At 43.6% G+C, this 27,880-nt stretch overlaps 1 protein-coding gene across 1 annotated transcript in view; it reads right to left on the bottom strand.

The window, feature by feature from the left end:
- The window catches only part of SDC2 (syndecan 2), a 96,835-nt gene that overhangs the window by 11,522 nt on the left and 57,433 nt on the right, over positions 1–27,880 (bottom strand). The window contains exon 2 of the mRNA XM_027582134.2: positions 1,890–2,001. Coding sequence (XP_027437935.1) covers positions 1,890–2,001 — 112 coding nt within the window. The remainder of the gene's footprint in view (positions 1–1,889; positions 2,002–27,880) is intronic.

Here is a 27,880-nt window from a genome sequence, read left to right as displayed (position 1 = left end):
ATGGCAAAAGCAGTATGGATCCACACTGAAGGCTTAGCTCTATCTATCTGATTAGTGTGCTCTGGATTTCAAATGACCCACTCCAAACTCCTTTCACCTGCACGGGTACAGAGAAGCAGGACTATGTACCTGCTTTCTTTATATTAAACTTCAGGACAATCTTGGCATAACTCAAGAAAATGACTTGGACAACATCTACAGATCTAACGACTCTTGGATTCTAAGATCTACGAAATGGGAAGAAAAAGCGTCCATATTATCTCTTGGGACATTTTGAAGATAAGTTACAAAGCACTCTTGAGGTGCCAAAGGAAAAAAAAGAGGTGCCAGGAGTGAAAGATATTAATAGTGCTGTGGGCTATGAAGAACAACTCTTTCCACACTCATGTGGCATGTGTGGTATATATCACTTCCCCAAGAATAACTAGGGCTATTTTTACATTCATATTGCACTGTAAGCTCATTGTTACTAGGTCAGCCACCATCGCTCTCATCTTTCTCAGACTTGCTGTTTTCCAACTTAAAACACTCACTCCTATACAGGTAGACCTCAACAATTGATTTTAGTCTGTTCTGGGTCATTCTGAAGCCCGGTCCAGTCTGATTTCACACATCTACATTCAGCATAACTTTGACCATCTGTTCAATCTACAGTGAAAACTCCAAGCAAGAAAGGCCCTGGATAAGACTTTCCTAGCGTACTGCTGACCACAAATTCCTGACTTGATTATTCGCTGAATATATGCACAAGTTCTTCTTCCTTTCCAGCTTCTTGGGGGGCCATTCCTGGTACAGGTGAAACATTTTCCACATATGGTAGATTGCAAAACTGCCAGAATCCTTTACTCCCCCAGCCTTGTATCCACGTCCTCTGTAATGTGACTGTGCACATCCTTTCATTCAGACTTGGAGGCTGGGCTGGCCTAGGACCTGCTTTTGACTAGTCAAATGTGGTAGGGATGCTGTGCCAATTCTCAGCCTAGCGTGCAAGAGGCTTTGCACACTTCCACTTGCTCTCTTGGGGTCTCTGCATCCTCCTTTCAACAAATGGCTGGCCCACTGGAGGAGGAGAGACTGTGTAGACCAGAGCCAAGTTTGCCCCAAAGCTGGGACAGAGCCCAACCAAAATCAGTAAAGCTGCCCAGACTCTAGCTGACCACAGCCACACGAGGGGGTCCAGTCAGCCCAGCCTAAATTGCCATCCTGCAGAATAATGAGCTAATGAAGGACTGTTGGTTTTAGCCACTACATTTTGGGCTGGTTTGTCATGGGGCAGCATTACTGAGATCATAGGTTACAGATATACTAGGGGAGTGAGGATATCACTGTACCATCATTTTGCTTGGCTGATACATTCTCCCTCCTACTCTTGAGTAGGAAGGCACAACTCTTTTTGCTTCCACCCATAATCTAGAACGTAGGGTTGGTAGCTTCATTAGACTGGTGTCTGAGGGACTTCTTTCAGGGTGGCTTCCCACTTTTATCACTCTGAAAGCCTTCATAATAAAATTAAAACCAATGTTAACCCAACACTGACTACTTGCCAAGCACCAAACTCTAAAAGCTATAGATGTTTTAACCCCTTGGAGCCTTGCAACAACCTAGGTGACAGAGATTATTATTACTTTCCATTTTATGAAGGAAGAAACGGAGACTCAGCCAAGTCAAACACATTCCCAAGATCTCACAGCTTAGCTAGAATGTGCATCCAGGCATTCTGACTCCAAAGTGTGTCCTTAACCACTGTGCATCCTGCCTGTCTCCTTGAAATACGCTCCAGTAGGGTGTGTGTGTGTGTGTGTGTGTGTGTGTGTGCGTGCGCGTGCGTGTGCGTGCGCGTGCGCAAAAGCATGGAGAACAGAGGTGCTCATGGAAGTAGATGGCCTTACCCGAGCCTGAGGCAGAAGCATAGTCATCATCATCAATAGGATACACTCCCGAAGCTTCTTCAATGGAGCTATTGTCGAGGTACATGTCTTTATCAGATGTCAGCTCTGCTCTCTGAGGAAAGAACAAGAAGGGGTTCAGGATGGTGAGAGATCAAGAAACCTGCTCATTTAGTTTACTGTTCAGGTTTACCCCAAGGTGACTACTCCTCTTTCCTCCAGTCCTTTGAACCCACATTTCCAGCTCTCCCCTTCCTCGGGACATCCTGCTAATGTGGATTAAGTCACAGGCTGACCATAGGCAAACCCCCTGCCCCCCAAGGGAAGCCTCAGTAGCCTAATCCAGGAGAACGAAACAGCTCAGAGACCTAAGCACCTATCAGGGGCTTATTTCGTTATACTCCACTGAACCTGTCTAAGTTTCGGTGGTCCCAGGGTTAGTTATAAGCCAGCTCAGGCATTCCCTCTGTCACAAAGTCATTGTGAGGCTCCCTTACTGGAGAAGTACCAAACACTCAGATTATTTAAGACTTTCTTGGGGACGAATACAATGGTTTTACCACACTTAGACCAAATCATCACCCAGGGAGCCATCAAGGCCCACCAAATGTCTGCAGGCCTGGCCACACTCAGATCTTTGTCACTGTGGCCGAGAGCTCCCCAGATGTTCGGGCAGCCCAGACCTGTGCAGATGCCAGGAAGGGAGGGCACCCTGCAGGCAGCAGTCCCCAGGGGGCTCCTCTAACAAGAGCCAAAGCCCACCTAGGATTCACTGGCTTAGCAGAGCTGTAATGACAAATGCAGATAAAGCCACACGAGCACATTCTTTTTATATTACTGGCACTTGGAACCAGCAAATCACACACTTCACATGGAGAGGGATCATTCGCAAAGTACGCCAGCTCTACAGCTTCTTTGCTCTTCAGTAAGCGTTTTTGTATTAAAATTCAACCTCATCTTGGCCATAAGAGTAATTCACATGAATTGGAGGCAGAGTAGATGTGTCATTTTTTTATAAAATGGTTTTAGTAAATTGGTATTTTCCCGCCAGTATCTCAGGAAAACCCAGAAACAAAAGCAGACGGTCAGATTCTAAACAACATTTGTGTTTGGAAATAGGCAACACTCATTATTGTCCTATTTTTAAATATTAAATAAATTCAACGTTTGCTCCTAAGAGGAATTATAAAAAATGTTTCCCTTACTACTCTGGGTCTCGTTAGATTTCCTCTTAAAATAAGACTCTGTGTTCCAGCGGTCGCTTTGACTGGAACCTTCCTAGGAGGACAGACGAGGTCCAGCCCTCCCTAACAGCACTACTTTATTCTCTCGGGTTTCAGCGGCTGCCTGGCGAAGCTGAAGCCTTGTAAACCTGAGCCCATGTTCTCCACCAGGCCTCAGTGCCATCCGACAGAAGAGTATGCGAACTCCTTTTTTTGTGTGAGCTTGCCACACCGGCGCGCTGAGCACTGAAACCCTCAGGGCTGGTTTTCCAGTGGGCTGGCTGGCCGGCATCGAGTGACCACCCTGAGCCAAGAGCGTGGTGGCATTTTTCTGCTAAAATGGTCAGAGCTGACCTCTGCAGTCAGAGGCCATCGGGCATCATACTGGTTTCCAAAGCCGTAATTCCCAAAGCTTGTGAACCATGTCAGGATGGTCGTGCAACTCTACCATCAACTTAACTGGCCCCGAGCTGACTCTCCACCGCTCTGAGGGCAAGGACTGTACCTCACGTCTCTTTAATCCACCCCAGCTCCCCGCAATCACAGTAGCTGGTGCGTGTGTATATATATTATATATATAGTAGGTGCTCAGTAAATCCTGCTTGGCCTGTTGGGGCTCACACTGTAAGGCAATTTTCCATCCGGCTTATGTTAACCTCTGTCCTGTGACTGTCATCTGGAGCTCCCTCTCATTCTTTCTCTCAAATCCTGCCTATGAAACAGGCTCTGACCACCCCAGTCCCTGGATGTGGTCGTACACTGCGATTTTGGATTTTATAGCCTATGAACAGTTTAAGCCCTAAACTCTTACTGTTATTTTTCATTGTTTCATGTGTACTTTCTCTTGCCCCTCCGCCGAGTACAACTTGCTGAAGGCAACACACTTCCTGCCTCTCTCAAAATGCCTGCGTACTCAATAAATATTTGTCAGTTGAGATTACCTAAAACAAATTGGCCTTTGACTCAGGTTTCAGAGTTAACACATGTCACGGGACCTCCAGGATTCCTACAGTTAAAATCTCTCCATTCTAAGCCTGGGAGATTGTCTGCCCCAGACCTCCCATACACGTTGCATCACATCTCCTTAAGTAACCCAGAGTCTGAAACCTAAGTCAAAGTATCTTTTAACATATTAGAAACCTATTTGTCTTTTCTTAATATTGATTCCATTTTCCTCTTGGCTCTGTCCAAGAAGTTGGAGGTGGCATGGTAACATGAAGATATTTAATCCCTACGGGTAAACTGAATTTCTGTTCATTAGGTGAGCCAGTTGTCATCTGTCACAACAGACAGGCAGAGGGGCCAAGAAAACGTCTCCCAGGGAATTCTGGCCACCTCACAGTTCAACCACACTGGGTCGCCTGACAAGCAACTGACTTCCCCAGGACAACCCTCTGAGGAAGCTGTCCCACCTGAGCTGCTACAGGACCTGGGGTAGAAGTGTGGGCGCGTCTGGAGAAGCTGGTTTGCCCTCGGCCCCTCGGGGTCTACAGGGCTCCAGCATGGTTGTGGGGCCGATGAGATGTTCACAGGCTGGAGCACCACTAGGTATTTGGCTCCTCCATCCTCCAGTGTCGTGCAAATGATTGCGACATCAAACCCACAGTTATCTCCTGCTCTGATGTCAGGAGGAATAACCAAAATCCTTCCACAGTGTCCAATTTACTAACAAGCAGGGCCCTTCTCACTCTGTAGCAGATAATGCTCAAAGAATGCCTCCCTTGTCTTTCCTTTAAACAACAACAACAACAACAACAAAAACCTTTCCAAACATGACAAGTGCTTTTTGTGGAGACTCCGCACTCCAGGCTGAGAGAATTTCTGCACTCAACATGCCTGGAGAGCAAAATGGATTTGCACAAACACTCCCCTGGGGCAAGATGTGCATCTCTCGAAAGCCATGGAAAGGGGTGACTCAAGACGACTGCTTTTACACCTAGGCACATGTGGGCGGCCTCGCTAAGCAGAGAACCCTGGGACTCACCCTGAGCCCCCTCTTGCTCAGTGAGACACAGCCACTGGACTAAGGGAACGGGGAGAAAATTCACACAGGCACAGCCCAGCAGCACGGAGCGGCAGGCCAACGGGAGGATTTCACAACAAGGTGGTTTAATGTGGGACTGACCATTTCTGTGAGGCTGTGCCAATCCTGTTAGCTAACAGGGCTCAGAGTACGAGCTGAAAGAAAAACAGCTGGGCTTTCAGACCTTTTCCCCCTTGGCTGATGCAAGACGTGAATACAGGAGAGCAAAGGGAAGCTGTGGAAAGCCACTAGGTACGGTGAGGAGGAAAAGCTACTGCAAACCAAGATAGAGGCTGACACTTTACCACCTTCGGCCACGGAACCTGGAGCACTACACTGCCTCCAAGGAGAAGGCAGTTCTTCCCAGAGAATGCACCACTGACTCAGTTTTGTATCCCCACGATGCCCAAAGGCAGGCAAGATACATACCTGCTTCTACCCTAACTCCCTCCCTCCTTCTCAAGCCCCCAAACTGCAGCAACCGTATCATACTGGGCCTGGGCCATTAACTACTAAGGCCTTCTTACTTGGCCACTGGCTAATAAGTCTTTGTGTTTGACTCCATTCTCTGCAGAGGGACCATCCTTAAATGTCACTGTATCACTCCCAGCTAAAAACCTTTTATTGGTTCTCTGTCACCTGCAGGATGAAATAAAAATTCCTTAGCTTTGAAAGAAGTGCTTTCACCATATGGTCTCACCGGCACTTCCAGTGTCGGCTGCCGCGCCTTCCTCTACCCAACCCCGGGCTCCCCGACAAACTCAAAGAGACCTGGTCACACTGATTTCTTTATGTAAGACTGTTACGAGGAAATACACTCCTTTAAGGATGGGAAATTGAGGAAAGCCATGGTGATCTAGGCCTTACATGCTTGAGGATGATGAAAACCAGTATTCTGAGAGAATGATTTAGCCCAAACTCATATGGTATCTGTAATGTAAATGAACAGAGAAATGTTAATTCGACGCATAAAAGACCAGTGCCCGGATCTTGGTTTTAGTAATACACCAACCTGTCTATTTGTGAGACAGCAAGTGAACAAATCTACATATTGGACTTTCTCACATAGATAAAGCCTACCTTGAACAAATATTATGTTTCAAACTGCCAGTGTGGAAATCAGTTATTTAGAAATCTGAGGTCTTCCTTGAAAGATACACTGCCTTATCTACTAGATGAACGTCCTCTAACTCCCTTAAACTAGCGCAAGCGATGAACAGTGGTCAAGGTAATTAAAGCTCAAAGCAGCAGGTGTTAAATTCACTTTACGGTTGCAGCTTAGGTTAATAACAAAGTCAGAAATTAGAAAATCTAACTATTTATGGACACCAGACATCCCTGCAACTGACCTTCAGAAAATTAGCCTTTGGATATAAAAATAAAATACTCATGTGGCCTAATATTACATTCTGTATCACATCACAGAAAACAAACACCTGGATGATGCTCTTAGTTTTAGGGTAAAGGCACATCTAGTCCTGATTTGGACTCACATGTCTATTAATTTTTATGGTGATTACAAAGTGCCAGACCGGCTGTAAGTTTAGCTTATCTTTCCAGAGATGACTTAATAAACTCTTTTGTTACTAGCTAACATACACTGTAAATGAATAATAATTACCTAAAATTTTCTCCCACACCGTCATTCAGAGATGATACATGTGTCCTTCAGATGAACTTGACAACTCTGGCTTTTAGGTAGAGCCCAAAGGAACATTAATCTTAGAGCTTGACTGGACATCATAGGCATCAAGATCACCTATTTATTTCAAAAAGTGAAGAAACAGAGCAAAGTAGCTTTAAATCATCCAGTCTGGTTGGTGCTCAAATTTGAGCCCAAGACTCTGGACACTTAATTCTGGGCTCTTTCTGTTACAATGTAATTCCCCAGAACGTGAAGATATCAGAGCCATTCAGCCTGGGATTCAGAAGGATTAGCAGTAGCTAACTGCTAAGTGTTTATTATGTGCCAGGCATTTTGTGCTAAGTGTTTTGTAAGCACTGGCACATTTAATCATCTCAACAATCTCCACTGCAGACCGAGGAACTGAGGCTTGCCCGAAAAACATACAGCTCAGAAGTAGAGAGCAGAATTCATATCCAAGTCTGAACTTCAAAATGTAGGCTCATTGAGAGTGCTGGCCGTGCTGAGCCTACCTCCCTGCCTGCTTTTCCTGTGATTCACATGTAATCACCATAGTGGTCCTGAGAAGAACTATTGTGCAATAGAGTCACACTGACCTGCCTGATCCAGCACTTATACATTTTGGCCATGGAAATTCTCCCTCCAGGATATCTATTTAACATCTTTCAGAACTAGCATTCTTGGCATCCTAGATAGGAAAAAAATTCTACGTTAAGAGTTAAGAGTTCTAGCTTAACAGTTCCTTCTCTGCCTAATGTCCTGTAAGTTCCCCCTATGAAGGATGCCTGGAGTCATGACCATCAATTGCCATTCATTCATTTCAGGAATACCTTCCTCTCTATCAAGTATCCCATCCAAACCAAAGAGGTAACAGAAGAAAAGATCCCTATGTTTATTGTTGGAAAAAGATACTGTTGTCCTTGAATAGGTGACATTTGCCTGTTTCGTAAGCTTATAAGCAAACACTGTTGGATTTACAAGCACTTATTTTAAGGGTTTGTTTACAGCCAACTAACTACCTGGTACCTAATCATGTTCTAGGCTTACTCTAACATCCTGTATAAAATACATACAAACGCCAAGGTCAAAGGTGAGGTCACACATGAAAGAAAATTTATAAATTCTTTACTTAAGAAAGCTAAAGTGTTATACTTTTTTTTTTTTTGAGATTTATTTATTTGAGAGAGAGCTTGCGTGCACAAGTAGGGGGAGAGGCAGAGAGGGGGAGGGAGACAATCAGACTCCCTGCTGAGCAGAGAGCCAAATGTGTGGCTGGTTCTCAGGACCCTGAGATTATAACCTGATCTGAAATCAAGAGTAGGACGCTTAACCAGTTGAGCCACCCAGGGGCCCCTAAGCATTTTAAGAAACACTTTAGGGTACCTTCCATGAAGTGGGGAATGGATTTATAGGCATACCTCAAAAATGGCAGGTTTGGTTTAAGTTGCAATAGCATTATGTCCAAAAAAACCAATCTATGTAACTTAATTATAAAATATTGCTAAAAAAAAATGCTAACCATCATCCAAGCTTTCAGTAAGTTGTAATCACTGATCACTGTAACAAGTATAATAATGAAAAGTATGAAATATTGCAAGAATTACCAAAATGTGACAGGGACACAAAGTGAACAAATGCTGTTGGAAAAATGGTGCTGACAGACTTGCTTGATGCAAACTTTCAGTTTGTAAAAAACAATTTGAAAATTGTTTCAAACCTTCAATTTGTAAAAAAGAAACAAAACACAATACCCGCAAAAAAGCACAATGAAACAAGGTCTGCCTCTAAATTATTTATTTGCACACATTAGGAAAAATAAATCCAAATTCTGAAAAAAATCGTTAGGCTTCATGAAGGAAGAATCGCATGTAGGTATAAAGTGTGAAGGAAAAGGAGAACTAGTCAGGCCTGCTCATAAAAATGGCAAATTAAAAAAAAATTTTTTTTAAATGTAAAATCACAGGCAACTATATAGAGAAATCCAACTGGTTCCACGAACCTTTTGCCACAAACTGAGGCAGATGACAGAATTCCTACAGTTCTTCAAGTCTGAACCACTCATTTGGAATTACCACCAAGGTGGGGTCTTCCTGTTGGATACAGAGGGGAATCTTATCTCACCACTTAGAATGCACATTCCTTGAAGAGGTCCAAGAATCAGGGCAGGGCTGATGTTTTCCGCATCTTCTATCAGACCTAGCATCGTGCTCTACGAACCAACACAGAATAAAGGCTCAACAGAGTAGAAGAGGTCAGAGCTGAACCCAAAGGTTCCCCGAAAGGCTGAACCCAAGCTTAAAGCCATTTGGGGAAAGGAAAGAACCATCCTTTCTAACGAAGTTAACTGGTTACCTCACATCTGGGAAAACTAGATCAATGTTGTCTTACCTGGTCTCTTTAAAAAGGGCAATCTGCAATTCAGCCTTCTACTGTGAGGAGAAGCTATAAAGGTAAGTGTTGACCTTAGAAGAAAGTGCCAACTCATTAAGGATGCCTCCAATGAGCCAGAGACAGTGTTAGTCTTTGGAGAACATTTCAATGGCTGAAGAGCACTTAAAAAGTAACACTGAGATAGTGTACTTAATGGTAGAAATTTTCTTCTTTGTTAAAATAAAAAAGAAAAGAACTGAAAGTGGTTCAAAAGCAGTTTGATTTCCTAGCTTTTAAATTTTGAAACATTTGAATTACAAAATTCAATCAACATGTCTTTTAAAAAATACTCTTCCTGAAATTGGTTTATTGCTAATACTAAACAAAAACCAGTCTTCCTCTTAGGCAACAAGGAAGTCAAGTCAGGGGAGGGCAGGGGGAAGCAGGACACACTGATTCTTTTTTTTTAAGTTTTTATTTTAATTCACACACCAGCAATTCTTACTTCTGTTTGTGCTAAAGAGTTCAGATTCCTAATCCGGAGAGAGAAGCGAAGAACCTTTGTCCTGAATTAAATTCATTGGCAACAAAAATATGGCTCCGTAAAGCAATGTATATTAAAGCAGTGCCTGGGACTTTTTGAGTGGGATTATGTTGAATATGCATGACACACAAAAGGAAAATGTTCATTACTTACAGATGTGCTCCAAGTTGTGCTTTCTTCCTTTTTTGGAATATCAAACAGAGGAAAGCAAGAGGTTTGTAGCCATGTTATTATAAGCATTGCTGCCTCTCCCCCTCCCAAACTAGAATATTCCAGTATTTATTTTGTTATCCATATGACCACAGTTTAGACTAGAGTAAAAATAGAAGCCGTGTGAGCCTAACCTGAAAAGTCCCAAGTGCTGGAGAGGGTCAGTATTAATATATTCTAACTGAAATAACGAGATTCTGTTTCCTGGTGGAGTTTGGCAGGAGCAGGGGGAAAAAGAGATTTGGAATTTATTTCTTATTCAGAAGTGTTTTGTAAAAACTACCATAACGGGACAGACTCCAAGTCAAGCACAAGAAGCCAACAGGCTCTGGTTTAGATTTAATAATTCACTCTAAGGGTTTTCGACTGTGACAACTTTAGGCCCCACAGCACAAACACATATATTCTCCACCTTATATGAGGGCCCAGAGAATGCCACAGGAAGCCTATGGGACAGGCAAACGAGAAAGACCTTAGGTCCAAAGGGCAGACCAGACCCTCCCGGGCTCCAGCTGATGATGCCAGAGAAGGGACCTGCGGGCTGAGGCCAGCAGCAGCTGATGGATGCAATTTCCAGCTGAGACCGTACGTCAGAGGTCTAACCTAGCACTGAGTTTGAATGTTAATAGGAATATGGGACACTTTATTACTGGTCTGTAAAGAGACACCTTGACTATTTAAAAGGCACCAACTAACAGAAATTGGCACAGGCCCTTGGGGAAGCACACTGCTAAGGTGTTTTAAGAAGACAGGAAATCTTTTATACCATCTGACCAGGTATTTCTAGCCTCAGGAATTATCCTAACGAAAAATTATAGAAGGAAGAAGAGTTAGGGTGTTTACTACCACACTAAAGCAAAATCACTGAGATGACATGATTCCAACTACAGCGGGGGGCTGCTCTGTAAATGATGTGTGATGTGTTAGCTTTCTCAACATAGCCGTTAAAAATCATATACCGCAGAGCAACAAAGAAAAGTGTTTAGACAACACATTAAATTCAAAAACATATATTAATTTTTCCTAGTATTACAATTCTATTAAAATTTCATTATCATTTGGCCAAACGCAGATAGGGGAATGGAAAACGAAGAGAGTTCTGGGGCGCCTTGGGTGGTTCAGTTGGTTAAGTGTCTGACTCTTGATCTCAGTTCAGGTCTTGATCACAGGTCGTGAGTTACACACACACACACACACACACAGTGAAGAGAGTGCATTGGTGAGGATGGTGGCTTATGAGTGACTTCTTTCCTAACTGACACTATCACTGCATTGGTAACATATATATGTGGTGCTGCATGCACAGCAAGCACAAAGCCATGAGTCACAGTCACAGGTAACAAGGGACCAGCCTCTAAACATCAACAGTACAAACAAATAAGTTTTCAGAAGTTCAACAGTTCATGCATTCAAACATGGACAAGTGCATATATACAGAGAGAGAATCTAAAGAAAGCAACATGGAATTATATAGGTGTATAAGTGATAAACACTAGAAACAAAACAAAACAACTTCACACTTCAGAAAAGTACCACAGAATGACCCGACAGTGCTTGGGCCACTCCTGATTCATTTCATCCGAGGTCACAACAGCAAAAGGTCTAGCCAAATGGATATTCAAATCACAAGATTCCAGGTTCTAAAATTTCCTGGGTTTAATTACCCATCTTATTAGCTACTCTTGGCTCCTGGGTTATTTAAAGCAAGGAAGCTGCTCCCTGTCAAAGTCAGGTTGCCCAGGTTTCTCACTGAACACGTTTGCCTTCCAGCTTAGGCCCTGCCTGTGGAGGCCAAAACCTGAACTCGGAGCATTGTGCCCTGACGGGCCCACAGGGCTGACATGCCAAGGGAGCCCCCAGATGTTCCACACTGCTCCTGGTTTTCAGAGTCTGTTCTACTACACTTATCTCTCCGTAAGGAGAGCCTCTCATTCTGCCTCTCCTACTGATTCCAGAAAGCCTCTGGCTTGACCCAGTGACTACCTGACATCGGAGGGCTTTTTCAATAAAGATGACATTTGTGTCTGGTTTCTTATCCTGAAAGATTGAAAGTGTGTCCGCACTTACCCAAATAAAAGTAACAAAGCAAGAAGGGGATAAATACAAAGGTGGTAAGACCACTGATTGCAAAAGAGAGCCAAGCTGTTCTGAATAGTGGGCTTTTAAGACCTAGTGCCAAGTATGCCCAAGCAATTATTCACATTACTAGTATCTGCTGGAAAAAACCACCCTGATTCTGCCCCAAGACTCTCAGCCCCAGGCCCCATATTTCTTGTTGTTATATAAAGAAATTGTTCTTGACTAAACTTTTTAACCAAGTGGGGGAAACAAAACAAAACAAAACAAAACAAAACAAAACGAGGGTCAAGCTGCTTTTAAAGAAATTATTTCCTTGATAGAGAAACCAGGACAAGATTTGAAGATATCATTAGAGTCTATTATGAGATCCATCATGGACCCTGCATGAAATTTCCCAAGAGACGGAACCTCCCCAGGCTGCACCACAGCACTTGAGACAGGAGCACAAGATCCCGGACAAAAGCACGTGCTTCACAGAGGGTGTTTATGTGAGTCCCATGACCTGTGCCACCTTTTAGGCAAATTCATTTCAGAAAGTGCTCCTGTTGGCATGCTGAAGTGTTGTATTTGGCTAATTTATGTGAAGATAACATTTACACATTTGCCAAATGAAGAGGAAAAAAGACTGATACTTTTCCCCCACCAACAATAAACACTTTATTGGTTTTGTAAACTGACATGTGGCAAAGCTTCCAGAATCCCAAAAGGTAACCTGACCCATCCCAGCGTTGTCTCCTGTCTTGCTGATCTACCTCCTCCATCAGAGCCTAGATGTGAAGACAGACGCTTCGCCGATGGACCTGTATACGGTCATGATACAGGGTGTAGAGGATGAAGGGAAAGAGGGAGCCTGCAGGATGGTTTGGCTACCTGCTCAGGTAAAAAATATTGAAGGAGTGCTTTGGAATATCTATTTACAAAGAGCATTTCATTACTTTTTTGCCCCCACGTGAGGCTGATTCACAGTAATTCACTAGTGATAATTAAAAGTCTCAGTTGGAGCATACATTCATAAGCACCATTTCATGAGAGACACAGCACTTAGTTTTCTAAAATATGGTAAAGAAAAGCAAATAGTTATGAGTCAAAATATATCAGGCCATCTCAGGGAAATTGGTTTTCTTTTCTCCAAGTGAATCCAGTAATAAAAGGAGCTTGCCAACTGATTCCATCCGTTCTGAGGCAAGCCATACAAAGGCCTCTGTGGTGATTTAGCACCCAAGAGCGCTAAATAAAACTTGATGATGCTAAAGCTAACACTATTTTCTAAAAATTCCCACATTCCCCAGGATCTTCAATTCTGCCCAAAGTCACAGACCACCCCATTTCTGCAAATGCCTCTGTAAAATAACCAATGACAAAGTCTCGATAAAAAGCCCTTCCCACCCTTTCACCCCTTCAGGCAAGCCCTCTGAGCTACCTGTAACTCTTAATTTTCTGGGGAGCTCAGAGTCTTACTGACAATGCGTAACCCTGGGAGCCCGGGCCACCGTAATGGTTTCTCACTCGGGTTCCATCACATGCCTTCCAACATGGGACCAATTTCTAGTAGATTTCACTGCTCCAGGCATCCTGCCTCCTGACAGTCCCTCTCCCCACAGAGTGTTTATTACTTAATTGGTACGAGATCCACGTGCAGCCCCCAAGAATACCTCAGTCATGGCACACGTATGTAAGATGCCCACCGAAGACATGGGACGGGCCTCAGGGAAACAGCTGGGGAGCCATCAGCTTCCAGGATTCCTAATGTCAGCAGGACATACCTGCCTTTGGCCAATGTTCTGGAATAAAAGGAGACCTCCGACTCTCTTCCTGCTGTTTAACCTTGCACACCGCTTGTAGCAAAAAATTACTCACTTCTTGCCCCTCCTGCTTTGGAGGCTGAAGAATGCGGGGCTGAATGATCACAGCTGCTGGGCAACCTCTTTGGCATGCAAGCCAGCAACTCCTCACCTAATAGCCTTCCTCTGCCTCGCTGCCCGGGCCCACCAGGGACCGCCACAATCTCTTCAAGCGGTCACATTGCAGCGCAGCCCCCATGGAAACCCATTTGGAACTGTTCAAGCTCGTACCAAAGATGATGTTTTTAATACAGATTGTTCTTTTTAAATCCCTTACAAAAGCAGCTGTAATCAATCGTGCTGGGGAGGGGAGGGGGGCTCCGTAAAAAGCTGCCACTCAGAAAGTCCTAATATTGATTCCTTCCCCTTTCATGGCTTTTAAGAAAACAATCCCATGCTAAGAAACCATAATCAATTTCTCTAGACTTTGCTAACATGAAACAGTATCTAAATTACAAAATATTTTTTTTTAATTCAATGAAAACCATAGCCGATATAAGAAATCCATCTGTTATCCTGCCTTTCGTTCTAGGGAAAACATGTTTGTTTTTGTAAAGGAAAGTCAGTTGAACATATTCGATAATTATTAAATACTGACTAAAGCTCAGGAACTAAGAGTTGTTAAGCAGGTGACACCCAAAGATTAAGGGGAAATCTGTCTTCATTTGAGATCTGGCTTTTCCAATTCTTCATTTGCAAGACAATATATGCTATTTTTCCCTGTGCCTATTCTTAGAGAAAACTATCAATTCTAAGCCTGTGTTTATAGACCGTCATGATTCCAAGTGGTCACATCCTGACTGAACTTCCAAATACCAGAGTATTTTAAGTCGTTTCCCAGGAATTATGGTAGATATATTATTCTGTCAAATCTGCCTCTCCACATTAGGCCTCTCAGAAACACAAACATTTCAAAAGGCAAAAAGTCAATGTTTAAGACTGTAATGTGCAGATGGAGCAAGGTGGCATTTTCATTTTAAAAAAATTATATTAAAAGTCCTCGCCAGCCTCAACAGCCCATTTCCAGATTAGACATTAAGGAAAAGCACAGTTTAAAGTAATGTCTGTTATCTGTACTCCTGTTTAGAATGAAAAAAAAAAAAAAAACAACCCAAAGACTTTATTAAAATGCCTTACATAAAATGAATACAGAACCGGAATCTAAGCAGATAGACAGCCCATACCACTGTGTCAGCGTGGCACTTACCACGTGCACGAAAGGAGATCTGGTCAAATCCGAGAACTGGCAGTAAAGCAGAAAAACAAGAAAACTTAACTGCCCTTTACTTTGCTCCCAAGTAAGTATAATTTCAATTTCAAGGGAGTGAGCTATGATTTCTGTGGTAAGGATCTGATGCTCATTCAGGTTTCCTGTTCCCAGCATCCAAAGACCACAGGAGTTTACAGAACGGATGGCTATATGATTTGCAAATGTATTAGTTGAGAAGTTTAACTCCCTCTCCACACCCACCCCAACCCTTCAAATTAGAGAAGGCCCCTGCTTTTTCACCAAACTAAATAAGCAAGAGCTGAGGGTTCTGTAAACCTCCTTAACACTAGCTGATCAAGGGCCAGAACCTTTGTCAAGCCCTACCTCCTGGGGCCGCCACACAAGGAGGATTTCACAGCTTCACTGGCCTGGGCAGCCTTTGTATCCCCAGTATGTTCCTTAAAGCAACTTTCCTCCAGCAAACAAATCTCTGGCCTTCCTCTCTTCCATTGTAAAACTGTTGCAGCACAAAACACCCAAGCATTAAACAGAAACCAGAATTAGGATCAGCCTGGCCAACCAACGCCAATCCCATCCTTCTAGTTGGATGCCCTAGATCAGGGCTGGCTGGGGAAATTTACTACGGGGAGCAGAAATGTTCTATATGTGCCTTGTCCAAAATGGTAGCCACTAGCCACACGGGGCTGTCAAGCAGGTGCAGTGGGGCTAGTTCAACAGAGGCACCGAGTTTCTTATTTTATTTACTTTTAATCCATTTAAATCCAAATAGCCGCATGTGGCTAATGGCTACCATACTGGAGAGGGCACTTCTGGAGAGAATTTTTAAACTGCTGTTGGAAGCCGTTGACCGCTGCCAGGCTAAGCCACTGAGGGACAAGTGTTCTCCTTAAACAATCACCGCGCATCAGCAGGAACGGGTGCCTAACAACCTAATTACCTTTTCCATCACAACGCTCCCTGAGCACTATACACCTGTCAGAAAAATTAAGCATTCAATCTAAGTAGGTCCTTTAATGACCATTTATCAAACAGCTACGATGCACTGAAATGTTTTATCATTTGCTTAAAAATAAGACGTCAAGGCTTGGGGATGGATACACAAAATATTGTGCAGCTGAACAATGCAATATTATTTACCAATACAACGAGGTGAGCTATGAGGCCACCAAAGGATGTGGAGAAAACTTAAATGCATATTACTAAGTGAAAGAAGCCAGTCTGAAAGGGCTTACGTGTTAGACGTTCCAACTATCTGACATTCTGGAGAAGGCAAAACTATGGAAACAGGGAAATGATCATGGTTGCCAGGAGCTCAGGGGAGCAGGAGGGAGGGATGAAGAGGTGAAACACAGGGGATTTTTAGGGTAGTGAAACTAGCCTGTGTGAAACTGGAATGGTGGATACATGACAAATGATTATGCATTTGTCAAAATCCATAGAACTGGACAACATTAAGAATGAACCTTCATATCAACTATGGCCTACAGCTAATAATAACGTACCAACATCAACTCAATAATTGCAGCGTACACAAATGTAACAATAAGGTAAAAGGGGAGGCTGGAGGAGTCTGTAAAATTTATTCTACAAATTTTCAAGAGTGCTCCCCTGCCCCCACCAAACAAGAAATTCTATTATCATGAAGTCCAAATCCCTGGAGAACTCCTGAGGCCTGCCCAAATAGTCTGCCCTGAGCTAAGCCTCCTGCTAGAGGGACAACAGATTTTTGGCAAACCAGCAGAGAAGAGATGGTTCCTAGTTGCTAACAATGTGTGTACCTGGCTGCCTCACCCCCATGGCATCAGACTCAATTAGCTTCACCAAACAAATGAGACCTTTCCAGATTTCTAGACGTTCTACATGGCCCCTTCACTGTGGTGAGCGCGTTAGGAATTCATTCCTAGTCATTCATTCTTGCCTACACCGATCCATCAAGCAAGGAAGGAAACTGCTAACAACAGCCAAGTGCAGTCCTCTCCTGGGAAAATGGTTTCTGTCCATGTATTAAGTAATGAGCTGCACCATTCATGTCCCCCCCCCCACTTTGCTGTCACCATCATCGGGGTATTCTCTGATGCATTAATAAATTGCAGGAGGTAAGAACTCTAGTACATTCTGGAGTAAAAGAACTAAAATAGACATTCTTTCTTAGGACAGCTGGGGAAATCTGAATCCAGACTGGATACCAGAAAATAACCTAGAATCATTTAACTTTTCTGTAGGAGATATCATCCTTACAGGGGCTGAACGCTAAATTATTCAGGTGTGAAGTATCCTCATGACCAAAATGGACTATCCAAAGCACAACTCAGAAGGATCTAAATAAAAGAGAATCAAGAAAATATAGTGAAATGCTACCAAATTATTTAAATTTAGGTGGAAGAGCCGGTCCTAGTCTTTCAGCTTTTCTGCATATTTGAGAATTTTCATAATGAAAAAGTTGGGGGAGAGAGGAAATGCCAGTTAAAGAAAAAAACTTTCCAGGGGATATCAAGGCTGGTCATAAGGCACACAGTTCCTCACTAAGGGGACAAGAAAGCAGAGGTTTCATACCAGAAAACAAAGTGAGCTGAGCTTCACTGAAAATCAAGCCAGCGTGTGGTTAGGTGGTTTAAGCTATCTGGACCCACAAAAGACTGCATGGGAGGGGAGAGAGGTCATCAGACAGTCTTTTAGAAGAACAGGAAGCTACGAACTTGAAAGACAAATTACAGTCCCAAAGGGAAAGGGTTCCCACCTTTGAAGATGTAAGGGGAGAAAGCAAAACCAGTCAAGGTAAGGAACTTACCAGAACAGCATGTACAGCTAGACTCTGAGGTGATCCATCTTTGGACAAATAAGCATCTGACACACAGAGATGGGATGGGAGCAGGCCATTTTTACATGTGAGGTTTTAATGGAATTCAACTTCCAATTGCAAGTAAAAATTATAGGCTGTGAGTAGGCTCAGATATTACGAGCACAAAAACAAGATTTTGCCTCCTTGAGCACATGAGTAACGGGACGGTCATCCAACAGCTGTGGCAAGAGAAGCACATTCTGATCTTCCTTAGCCTCATCTTCACCAGCCCCTCAATTAAACAAGAAATTGGTGGCAGCACCAAAACCTAAATGATTAATGTATTATATATTTGTATATTAAAAGGGCAACTTGAAAATTCAGGCTGGACACTCATGATTTGTGTACTTTTTTGACTGTGTTATACTTCAGTAAAAAACTGACTAAAACAGAGTCTCCTAGAACCCTTTTCCCTGGTCAGAGCATTCTCTAGAATACAGGTTTGCATTTCCAGACATTAACAAGACACAAAGCAGGTGGATCACGTGGCTCTTTTTCAGGCACACCTATCAATCTGAGCGCTGAAGTTAGACACCTCAACACTCACCCAGGAAGCATGTAGCAGGCTCTGCATCTTAGGGGAGAGCAAAGCAAATCCCCACAGTTTCCATGACGGAGAAAGGCTTGGATTTCTAGTTGTTTAGAACATACATGTAATGCAATAATTTTCCCATGGTTCTTGAGTTTCCCAAAGAAGTAAAGCATAAGGGTGGGAGGTGTTAAATGTCTTTCTCACAGAACAAGAGTTAAGACCAGACTAGTGTCTCAAAACCTTCCACAGAAAGTTGTCAGATGACTATAGACAGGTGTGGTTCCTATCGCAACAGGATAAGATCCTACAGCCTGTGCGGACAGTAGGTCTGGCTTTGCTACTTTTCAGCTAATGGAGATTTTGCACCTGGTAACCACAGATAACCCTCTTAGCTGGCTGCAGCTTGGGGGAAAAGGACGCCTGCTTTTGCATGGGGGCATCTAGGGGCCATTATGGTTTAAAATTCTGAAATTCCTGGGCGCCTGGGTGGCTCAGTCGTTAAGCATCTGCCTTCGGCTCAGGTCATGATCCCAGGGTCCTGGGATCGAGTCCCACATCGGGCTCCCTGCTCGGCGGGAAGCCTGCTTCTCCCTCTCCCACTCCCCTGCTTGTGTTCCTGCACTCGCTGTCTCTCTCTGTCAAATAAATAAATAAAATCTTTAAAAAAAATAAAAAATTCTGAAATTCCTGAGGGGACAGCTGCTGCTGATAAAGCAGATGAATTGTGGTGACAGTGATCTCATTTCCCTCCACCCCAAGTTCTCAGGCGAAGACTCCACATCTCCTGCCAGCTCAGCTACCAACCCAAGGTCTTCGCCTGAAGATCCGGCCTATGTCCAGGCTTGCCAACCATCCAGAAAGGTTAGAGATGTGAGAGGCCCCCGAGGCTAAAGATGCTGGCCCCTCTCTATCTACTCAAGCCCAGGGTGGACTCGTTCTGTCACTGAACACCTGCTATGTGCTGCGTGCCGTGCCAGGTGTAAGACCACAGAGCTGCAGGGGAGTCGATCTAGCCTGGTGGAAGGGGGGAGGTGTGTGTGTGGGGGGGGCAGGAGGAACGGGTTCAGGAAACACTGGCATTTAGGGGCCCAGGACAGGATGGGGAATTCAGAGGAGTCCTGGTCCTGCACGGTGGAGGGTAGGGTGTGTGTCCAGGCACAGAAATGACAGTGTGAGATGAGGCTGTGAAAAGGGTCAGATCCTGAAGGGCTTTGGGGGCAAAAACGAGGGAATTTATATTTATTCCGTAAAAGCAAATGAGGGACTTCAAGGAGAACTTCAAATTTGTGTTTTCAGAAAGATCCGCCTGGGTGTGGTGTAGACGATGCACTGAGGGCGTAGACTGCAGTCAGGGTGATGAATCCGATTAGGCCAATAATTATGTAGGAGGTCTAAGGCCGGGGGATTGTGAATGAGAGGACGAGGGCAACAGTACTAATGTGGGTAAAATCCACCAGGCCTCCAAACTGGCAGAATAAGGGCTGAGTGAGAGGATGTAAGTTTTTTTTTTTTTTTTTTTTTAGGACAACAAAAGCTGCTGTCTTTATAGAGTATCTGTGTGTGGACCAGACCCCGAAATATTCTCAACACCCAACAAGGTAGTACAATAATTATTACCCCCATTTTCCAGCTACCCGAGCCTTGGTGATGACATGGTTTGCCACCATCACCCACATAGTAAGTCTAAGAATAATACCCAGATTTCTGATCTGGGGCCCCTGAGTGAGGGGTAAAGTCCTTCACGGACTCAGGAAGATAGGAAGAAGCCGCGGTGGGGTCGGAGGTTAAGTTGTGTTTGGGACGTGATGAGTTTGGAGAATGAGCAAGTAGGACATGCCAGCAGGAGTTACTGAAGAAAGAACTGGAAAGGATATAAGGATATGGAGAGATGATGGTTTTCTCCACTGCTGCTGAACGACGGGGTTCTCGTAGCCCTTTTGGCCACATGCCGGAAAGTCAGGCAACGTGGTAGGAGTTGGGAGGTGTCATGAAGAGAATCCACGTGGACTAAATTCTGAAGGCGTGTCCCTGGGGGTCAAAGGAGAAAATTACGCCAATCATGCCAACAGCTCCCGTTTTCACGGGAAGACTAAGGAGATGCACTGTGTTGAGAGTCCATACTGAATGTCAAGTAAAAACCCAACACAAATGTTTACATTTGTGTAGATGCCCTCGCACTTTGAGGCACGTCAGGGGCCATGTTAAAAAAGTGACTGTTCCTCAAACTCAAGCCACCTCCAGGAAGGTCACACAGCTTTGTTAGTCTGCCTCACAGCTGAGCCACTGGTCACCACGACCCGGCAAACCTTGACACGAACACAACCAAGCACACACAAATGAACTGAATCAGGGCCGAGAAATAAATGAAGAAAAGATTTGTAATTAAGCCTTAACCTCACCCCGCCTCCATATAAACCTGTCGGAATAAGGAGTTCCTCATGAGATTAGGAAATGTTGAATTAATGTAGGTCATGACTTAGATTAATTCATCTTTTGAGAGTAAACACAGATAACACAACAAGTGATTCCACAGAAATGGATCACAATATGTGCAGGGCTGACAAATCTAGACAGATTTCCAGTTTGGGGCTCAGACACCAATCATTATACAATAAGGGGACGGAACACACACATCTATTGTTTTTTAGCAAATCAGCCTACATAGCACCTAGGCTCTCAGGAAACGAGATGTCTAGTCATCCCAGGGGAGCACAAAGTATGCAGTCAACTTGTAAAACCCCAAAGAGCCTGGGGAAGCCATAGCCATGGCCGCTCCACCTCACGCCCCCGGAGATGCCCAGAGCCGCTAGAACCGTTGCACTGAGGAGCTCAAACACAGCACAGAACGCCTCCACCAAAGAACAGAGGACAAAGTGATAAATCATTATCACTGGCTGAACTCACTCCCCAGCAGGTGGCCAGAGAGGTTTCAAAGCCCAGAAAATGTTTCCATGAAAGATTTTAGGCATTAACCACCTTCTCCTTCAATATGAAGAAACATTTTCCACCAGGGGCTCTGGAGTCAAAGACTATTAAGGAAAAGATTCATTCGGCAGCACCTCCTGTGGGGTCACCTCTCATTGTTCCAGGCCCCCTGCTCTGCAAAAGGCAGTAATAACACACAATGAGGCCGCCAAGGTGGACCCAGGAAAAGAGAACACAGTCACAAGACTCCCTGAGCCAGCACTGATGGCCTTTAGTACAAGGACACCCCCCAACTTACCTTCCTAGGCCCCCTGCTCTGCAAAAGGCAGTAATAACACACAATGAGGCCGCCAAGGTGGACCCAGGAAAAGAGAACACAGTCACAAGACTCCCTGAGCCAGCACTGATGGCCTTTAGTACAAGGACACCCCCCAACTTACCTTCCTAACAACCCTCCCCCCCCTCCTGAGAATGTCAACCCTTCAATTTGCTTGTCCTGAGCCAAGATCTTTCCAGAAGTAAAAGTCTACCTGTGCAATAATAAACGGCCCCATGACTTGACAGAGCCAAGACCCAAAGGTGCTAACAATATTGTTCTCTCTCCCTCTGGGATCCAAATACCACCAAGCTGACAAAGATGAAGGTTTATGACATTGGAAATGTTCAAGGTACTGTAAGATTTTTTATGATTTTTGATAGTTTTAGTTTGTGGTCAGCTAGGTTTTCTTCCATTTCAACACAGCTTTGTTGCCAGGCATTGCGATCCGCAAGCCAACAAGGCAAGGTCCTGTCCTTGAGGCAGCCAGCAATGCACAAAGTGTTAGAAAACAATGAGGTGTGTTCTTTGCTAGCAGACCAGGCACACCTCTGCTGAACAGATCAAATCCCCAAACTACGAACATGATATCAGGTTCCATCAGATGAAATGGCCATTTTGTAGGTCAGAAACATCTCAATTCCCATATGGTTTGGTCTATACAGGTTTTTGTTTTTATTTTCTTAATTGCTTTGTTTCTGTTCTCAAGTTGAGCAGGGGCGGTATCTGAACTCTTCACCATGGTCTGTAAACTCTGCATTATCTGGAGCTCTCCATTTTCCATCCTTACCTCGCCCCATCTCCTCAAACACACAAACCTGCTCCTACCCCAAGGCCTCTGCACAGGCTCTTCATCTACCTCATACTCTTCCCTCAAGCTTCTCTGTGCTCTAATCCTTCTCATTTCAAAGGACTCATCTGTCTTTATGAGGATATCCTCAAAAAAGCCTTTCCTGACCACCTTACCCATCATTCTATCCCAGAAGTCTAATAAAGACATAACACAAGCCACACATGTAATTTTAAGTTTTCTAGTAGTCAAACTTTAAGATAAAATTCATTTTATATGTTTTGTTTTTAAGAATTGTGGGTACAACATACGTTAATTTTACCATTTTAACGTGCACAATTCAGTAGTGCACAATTAGTACATTTGTATTGCTGTGTAACCATAAACGCCACCCATCTCTGGGACCTTTTTCAGCTCCCCAAACTGAAATTTTACCCATCAAACAATCACTCCCCACTCCCTCCACCCTGCACCTGATAAATCACCACCATTCTACTTTGTCTTTAGGAATTTGATGATTCCTCCCATAAGTGGAAATCATACAATATTTGTCTCTCAGTGCCTAGCTTATTTCACTTAGCATTCTTATGTTTTATTTAATCCGATATGTAAAAATTTAAGACGTAATCCATGTAAAAATGGGAGATATTTATCATTTTCTTTTCATCCTAAGTCTTTGAATTCCAGTGTACATTTTACACTTACAGTATGTTTCAATTTGGACCAGCCAAATTTCCAGGGTTCACTGGACACGTGTGGCTAGTGGTTCTAGTGGCTACCACAGTGGACAGCACAGGTCTATCATGTGACTTTTTTTTCTCTAGATGGATTTTTTTCTTCTTTCTATGTCCATATGTTTTTCTGTCTCCCTTCAGCAGAATAGGAGTTCCTCAAAAGCAAGGCCTGTGTCTGTGGCTTTCTTTCCTCTAAACCCAGCATAGATTAAATAGAATACAATCACATAAATATTTCCAGACAAAGGTCTTTAGAGCAGATTCTTCCAGAAATGAAAAGATCGATCTCCAAATTATCCCTGAGATCCTGTACCACCCGTAACGGAAACACCACCAGAGACTGCTTAGTAATTGGTCTCTTTTATAAGAAGATGCAGCAGCAGCACGAGCAAGTGGGTAGGAGCCTGGACCCAGACTGGCCCGGCCCTGCCGCCTCCCCTACCGGCACCGGGATGTCTCTGAGCTTCAGGTTCCTCATCTCCAATGTGGAAATGATCGTGATCGTGCCTACCTCAGAGATCTGCCATGAGCATCAGATCAGTTAATATGTACTTAATATAAAGTACTTTGAACAGCGTCTGGCGCATACTAAGTGCTCCGTGCGTGGGTTAGCTCAATAAATCATGCGAACAGGTCTCGCCATTGCCATTTTAGGAATGACGGGCAGCCCGGCTCCAGACATCTCTCTTCTTTGAACAGTTCATCCGCACAGCAGGACCGGGATTACTTTCCCACGGGGCACACGTGCTCACCCACTCTCCGGCTTATAGCACTAACAACAGCCCGATGCCTACAGAAGCCGGTCTAAATTTCCCTGCAGGGCAAGCGAGAGGAAGAGCACGAAGTGAGTTAACAGCCAGACTCCAGCTCCAAATGGTGAGGGTTGGGCCAGGCTCTGCAACTTAAAAGCTGAGTGACCTTTGAGAACACATTCAACTTTCTGAGCCTCAGGTTCTCCATCTGTAAAATGGAATAACAGCACCTACTTTTCCAGTTTGTTAAAAAAATTAAATGAGTTAATACCTGCCAAGCACTTTTTACAGTGCCTGGCACAAAGTAAGCAATCAATAAATATCTATTATAATGACAGGGCCCTCCACAACTAGACTCCATCCTATTTATTTATTTTTTAAAAATAGGCTCCACACCCAGCGCAGAGCCCAATGAGGGGCTGGTACTCACAACCCTGAGATCGAGACCTGGGCTGAGAACAAGAGTTGGACACCTAACTGAGCCACCCAGGTGCCCCCCGCCCCCAGACTCCACTTTTTATAGTTTCGTTTCATTTAAAAACCATGTAAGCATCGAATAAGTACTGGGTAATATGTCAACATGGTTCTTTCCCTCATGGGAACTTACAGTCAGGTAGGAGACAAGTAAGAGCCAGTTATAACCCAGAGGGGCAGATGGTCTGCTAAGAGTGGTACACTGTAGGCTCAGACCCACAACAAGGGAACCTAACCCAGTCTTGGGGTGGAGGGCTTTGTGGAAGAAAGAATATCTAGGCTGAGACCATAAGGGGGAGTGGGCATGAAAGAACATGCTACCGTTCTTACCCAAGCTCCAGCCACATGAAACCTCTCAGCCTTCCCTTATCACCTGACTTTTCACTCCCCGTCCTGCCTTACCGGGATCACACTCTGACTCAGGTCCGCCTACTCCAAACAGAGGAAGAGTTCCCCATGTCACCTGTTTCTCTACTAAGCACAGAAACTGTTCAATGTTTCCACTGAATGGATTCCCTTTTCCCCTGCTTTCCCTTAGGATGAAAGACCCACATCTCCAGAACGGTGACTTGAGCTATGGTCCTAGACCAGGTCTGTTAACCAGCTCCTGGCTTCAGCAGACCCAGCCAGGCTCAATATAGAGTCCCTGACCAGCTCACATTCTACAAACTTGCAGATACATGAAAAGATGGCTCTAACTTAGTCTCTGGGTATTTATTGCCCACCGATGACCCGGGAACTCCAAGTAAGAGTCCCACCTCCAGGTTTTCCCTTAGGCAAGTCACTGAACTTTTCTGACCCACATAGGTCGCCTACCCCTCCAGCCACTGTGCCTGTGTAGCTAATACAGGCAGAGCTTTGGGGCTCTTCACCAAGCACGATTCTAACCATTTTAGCAACCGGCCAATGGTTTGGTATCTCCAACACGTTCTGGTTAGGATTTTAGAGGAACATTATGAAAAACAGATTCACTGGAGCTGCTCCACCTCTCGTTTAAAAACCGACTCTTTGGGCTGGCCAACAATTTTATTCGTTACAGTGAACATTTCATTTTCCACCCCCACAAGATGTATTATTTCACCACAAGATGTGCCAAGAGTAATTAAGAACTTCTGAGGAAGGGAGGAAAAACCCACATGTTTCCCTGCAGACAAGGGGGTTACCTGGCTCCGACCTCGTTAACTCCGTAAGACAAAGCAAAGCAAATGGAGGCAATTCTCCTTTGCGTATAAAATGAGCTCTCCTCCTATTGGTTAGATAAGAGTCAGTAACTATGCCTCTATAAGGAATCGGTGGTGGAAAATACAGACTTTCCAGTGTGTGGCAGATTTAGGTTCGAACAACCACAATACCTTGGTACGAGTTTCTTCTTCTAAAAAGTGAAGATTGTAACACCATTCTGGTGGTTACAATGACTACCCACACATAAAATGTCTAACAGTGCCTGGCACACAGTAGGTGCTCAACAGAGGTTATTCCTACTCTACTTATCAGAATACAGTTGGGTAATGAGGCTTTGTGGTAAAAATAGGTTTAGGAAAAAAATTTCTATGACAACTAAATTATCCTTGTGAATACTCTTAGATTAAAGATGACAGAACATGCCAAAACTTAAGACTTTCATAAGACTCCATTTTCTCTTCAAACTGCAATTGAGAAATGAGAATTCCAATCTTTTTGCTACCAGAATTCTTGGAAGTCGGACTTTGAGGACATTCAATACAAAGTGTTATAGTCATGAGATCTTATTAAAACATTTTCACTTGTGTAAACTTCAGAGAATAAACACATACTTAAACACACACACACACACACACACACACACACACACACACACACCTCCCAAAATATAAATGCTTACAATGGAATTAAAGTATGAAAATAATGCACATGTTTCTCATATTGCAAGGTCGGAATGATTAAAGGGAAAAAAAAAAAAAGACCACCAATCTCAGGGAAACTAAGAACAACCAGCAAAAATACTTTTTGGTATGGTATATATGCTTGTTAGTTGTATTTCACATAAAACTAGTAAGTACAATAGTTATTATAAGAGCTTCTTGAGACATCTAAAATATGTCCAGTTAGAGCTGATATGATTTCCATTTCATTATTTTCCCAGAAACGTTGTGGGTAGAACACTTGAAAACCCTTCACAGTAGTCCTTATCATTCCAGCGAATCAGCTGTAGCCTTTGCTTCCAGAGCTACAATACCATTAATGGTTTCATAACTCCACAGCATTAGGGCAAATTAAACTCTCTTAAACAATCCAGAAATATTTAAAGGCCATGTAAGAGTTTAAGTCTTTAAGTTCATTTACCAATGTCAACTCCACTGTTTTTCTATGAAATGTGTTTTAAAATTAAAATTCCATATTTCTCTAAGAGAAGCATCTAAGAAACCCACAAAGTTGGCCAATATAATAGTCAAAATAATATAACCCTGATAATAATGATAAAACACCATCAGACATTTCCTTTTGCTGCCTTACATCTAGGACGCACTTTTACGTCCTCTAGTGAAAGTGGATGCTCACTGCACCCAGGTAAGGTAGACCACACAGCAGGCATCATCAATATCAAAAAGGATGTAAGTCGAGGAGCCTACACAAGATCACACAGATAGTGAGCGGCCTTTTAAGGAGCAGAAAAGAAGACTCGAGTCCAGGTCTTGTGGGTGACGTGCCCACTGTATTTTCCATTAACAACAGGAATCTTAGATGGGGTAACAATAACTCAGGCATGTCAACTGGTTGCAGAACTCCCAGATCATCAGTTCCTCAATTATCCATCCCTGGACCCTTCACCTCCCACCTGCAGGGAAAACACCATTATATTCCCAAGGTCTACCATTTCTTCATGGCAGTTGGCTATGTGGCCTTTCCAATTAGACATTTCTAGGGCTTGTTGAGGGAAATGCAATCTTTCCCAATCTATGTGTGACGTAGGTATGACTGGAGTCAGGGGAAATTGAGACACAGCCAGTTACAAGGCAACACTCAACACCACAGTCACAGAAGAGACTGATGTCAATGTCACAGATATTCAACTCTCTACCTTCGCCACCCTGCTCCCCACCTTGTCCCTGCCCTCATGGACAAGACCGCATATGCATATACTTAAGATTACATATATATTTTGTATATATACATATACACACACACACATAAATATATATCCAAAACTTATTAAACTAAGACTTAATGTAAATTCATTTCTTCAGCACAGATAAACAATGAAGAGTTGATGATCCCATAAGACACAAGATCATCTCTAAATCAAAGATTAAGTCAGATCCAAGGCAGTTTCGGTGGTTGATATGATTTATCAGGACCTCTTTGAGCTCACCTATAAAATAAGAAATTGGACTGCAACATCTCTAATAAAACTTTCACCTCCAGAAAAAAAAATGAAGACATTTTTTAAAAATTGATTATTCACAGGGCGCCTGGGTGGCTCAGATGG

This window comes from Zalophus californianus, chromosome 4 (assembly GCF_009762305.2).
Source record: "Zalophus californianus isolate mZalCal1 chromosome 4, mZalCal1.pri.v2, whole genome shotgun sequence".
In the NCBI taxonomy this organism is placed as follows: domain Eukaryota; kingdom Metazoa; phylum Chordata; class Mammalia; order Carnivora; family Otariidae; genus Zalophus; species Zalophus californianus.
This window is presented reverse-complemented; position numbering and strand designations above follow the sequence as displayed.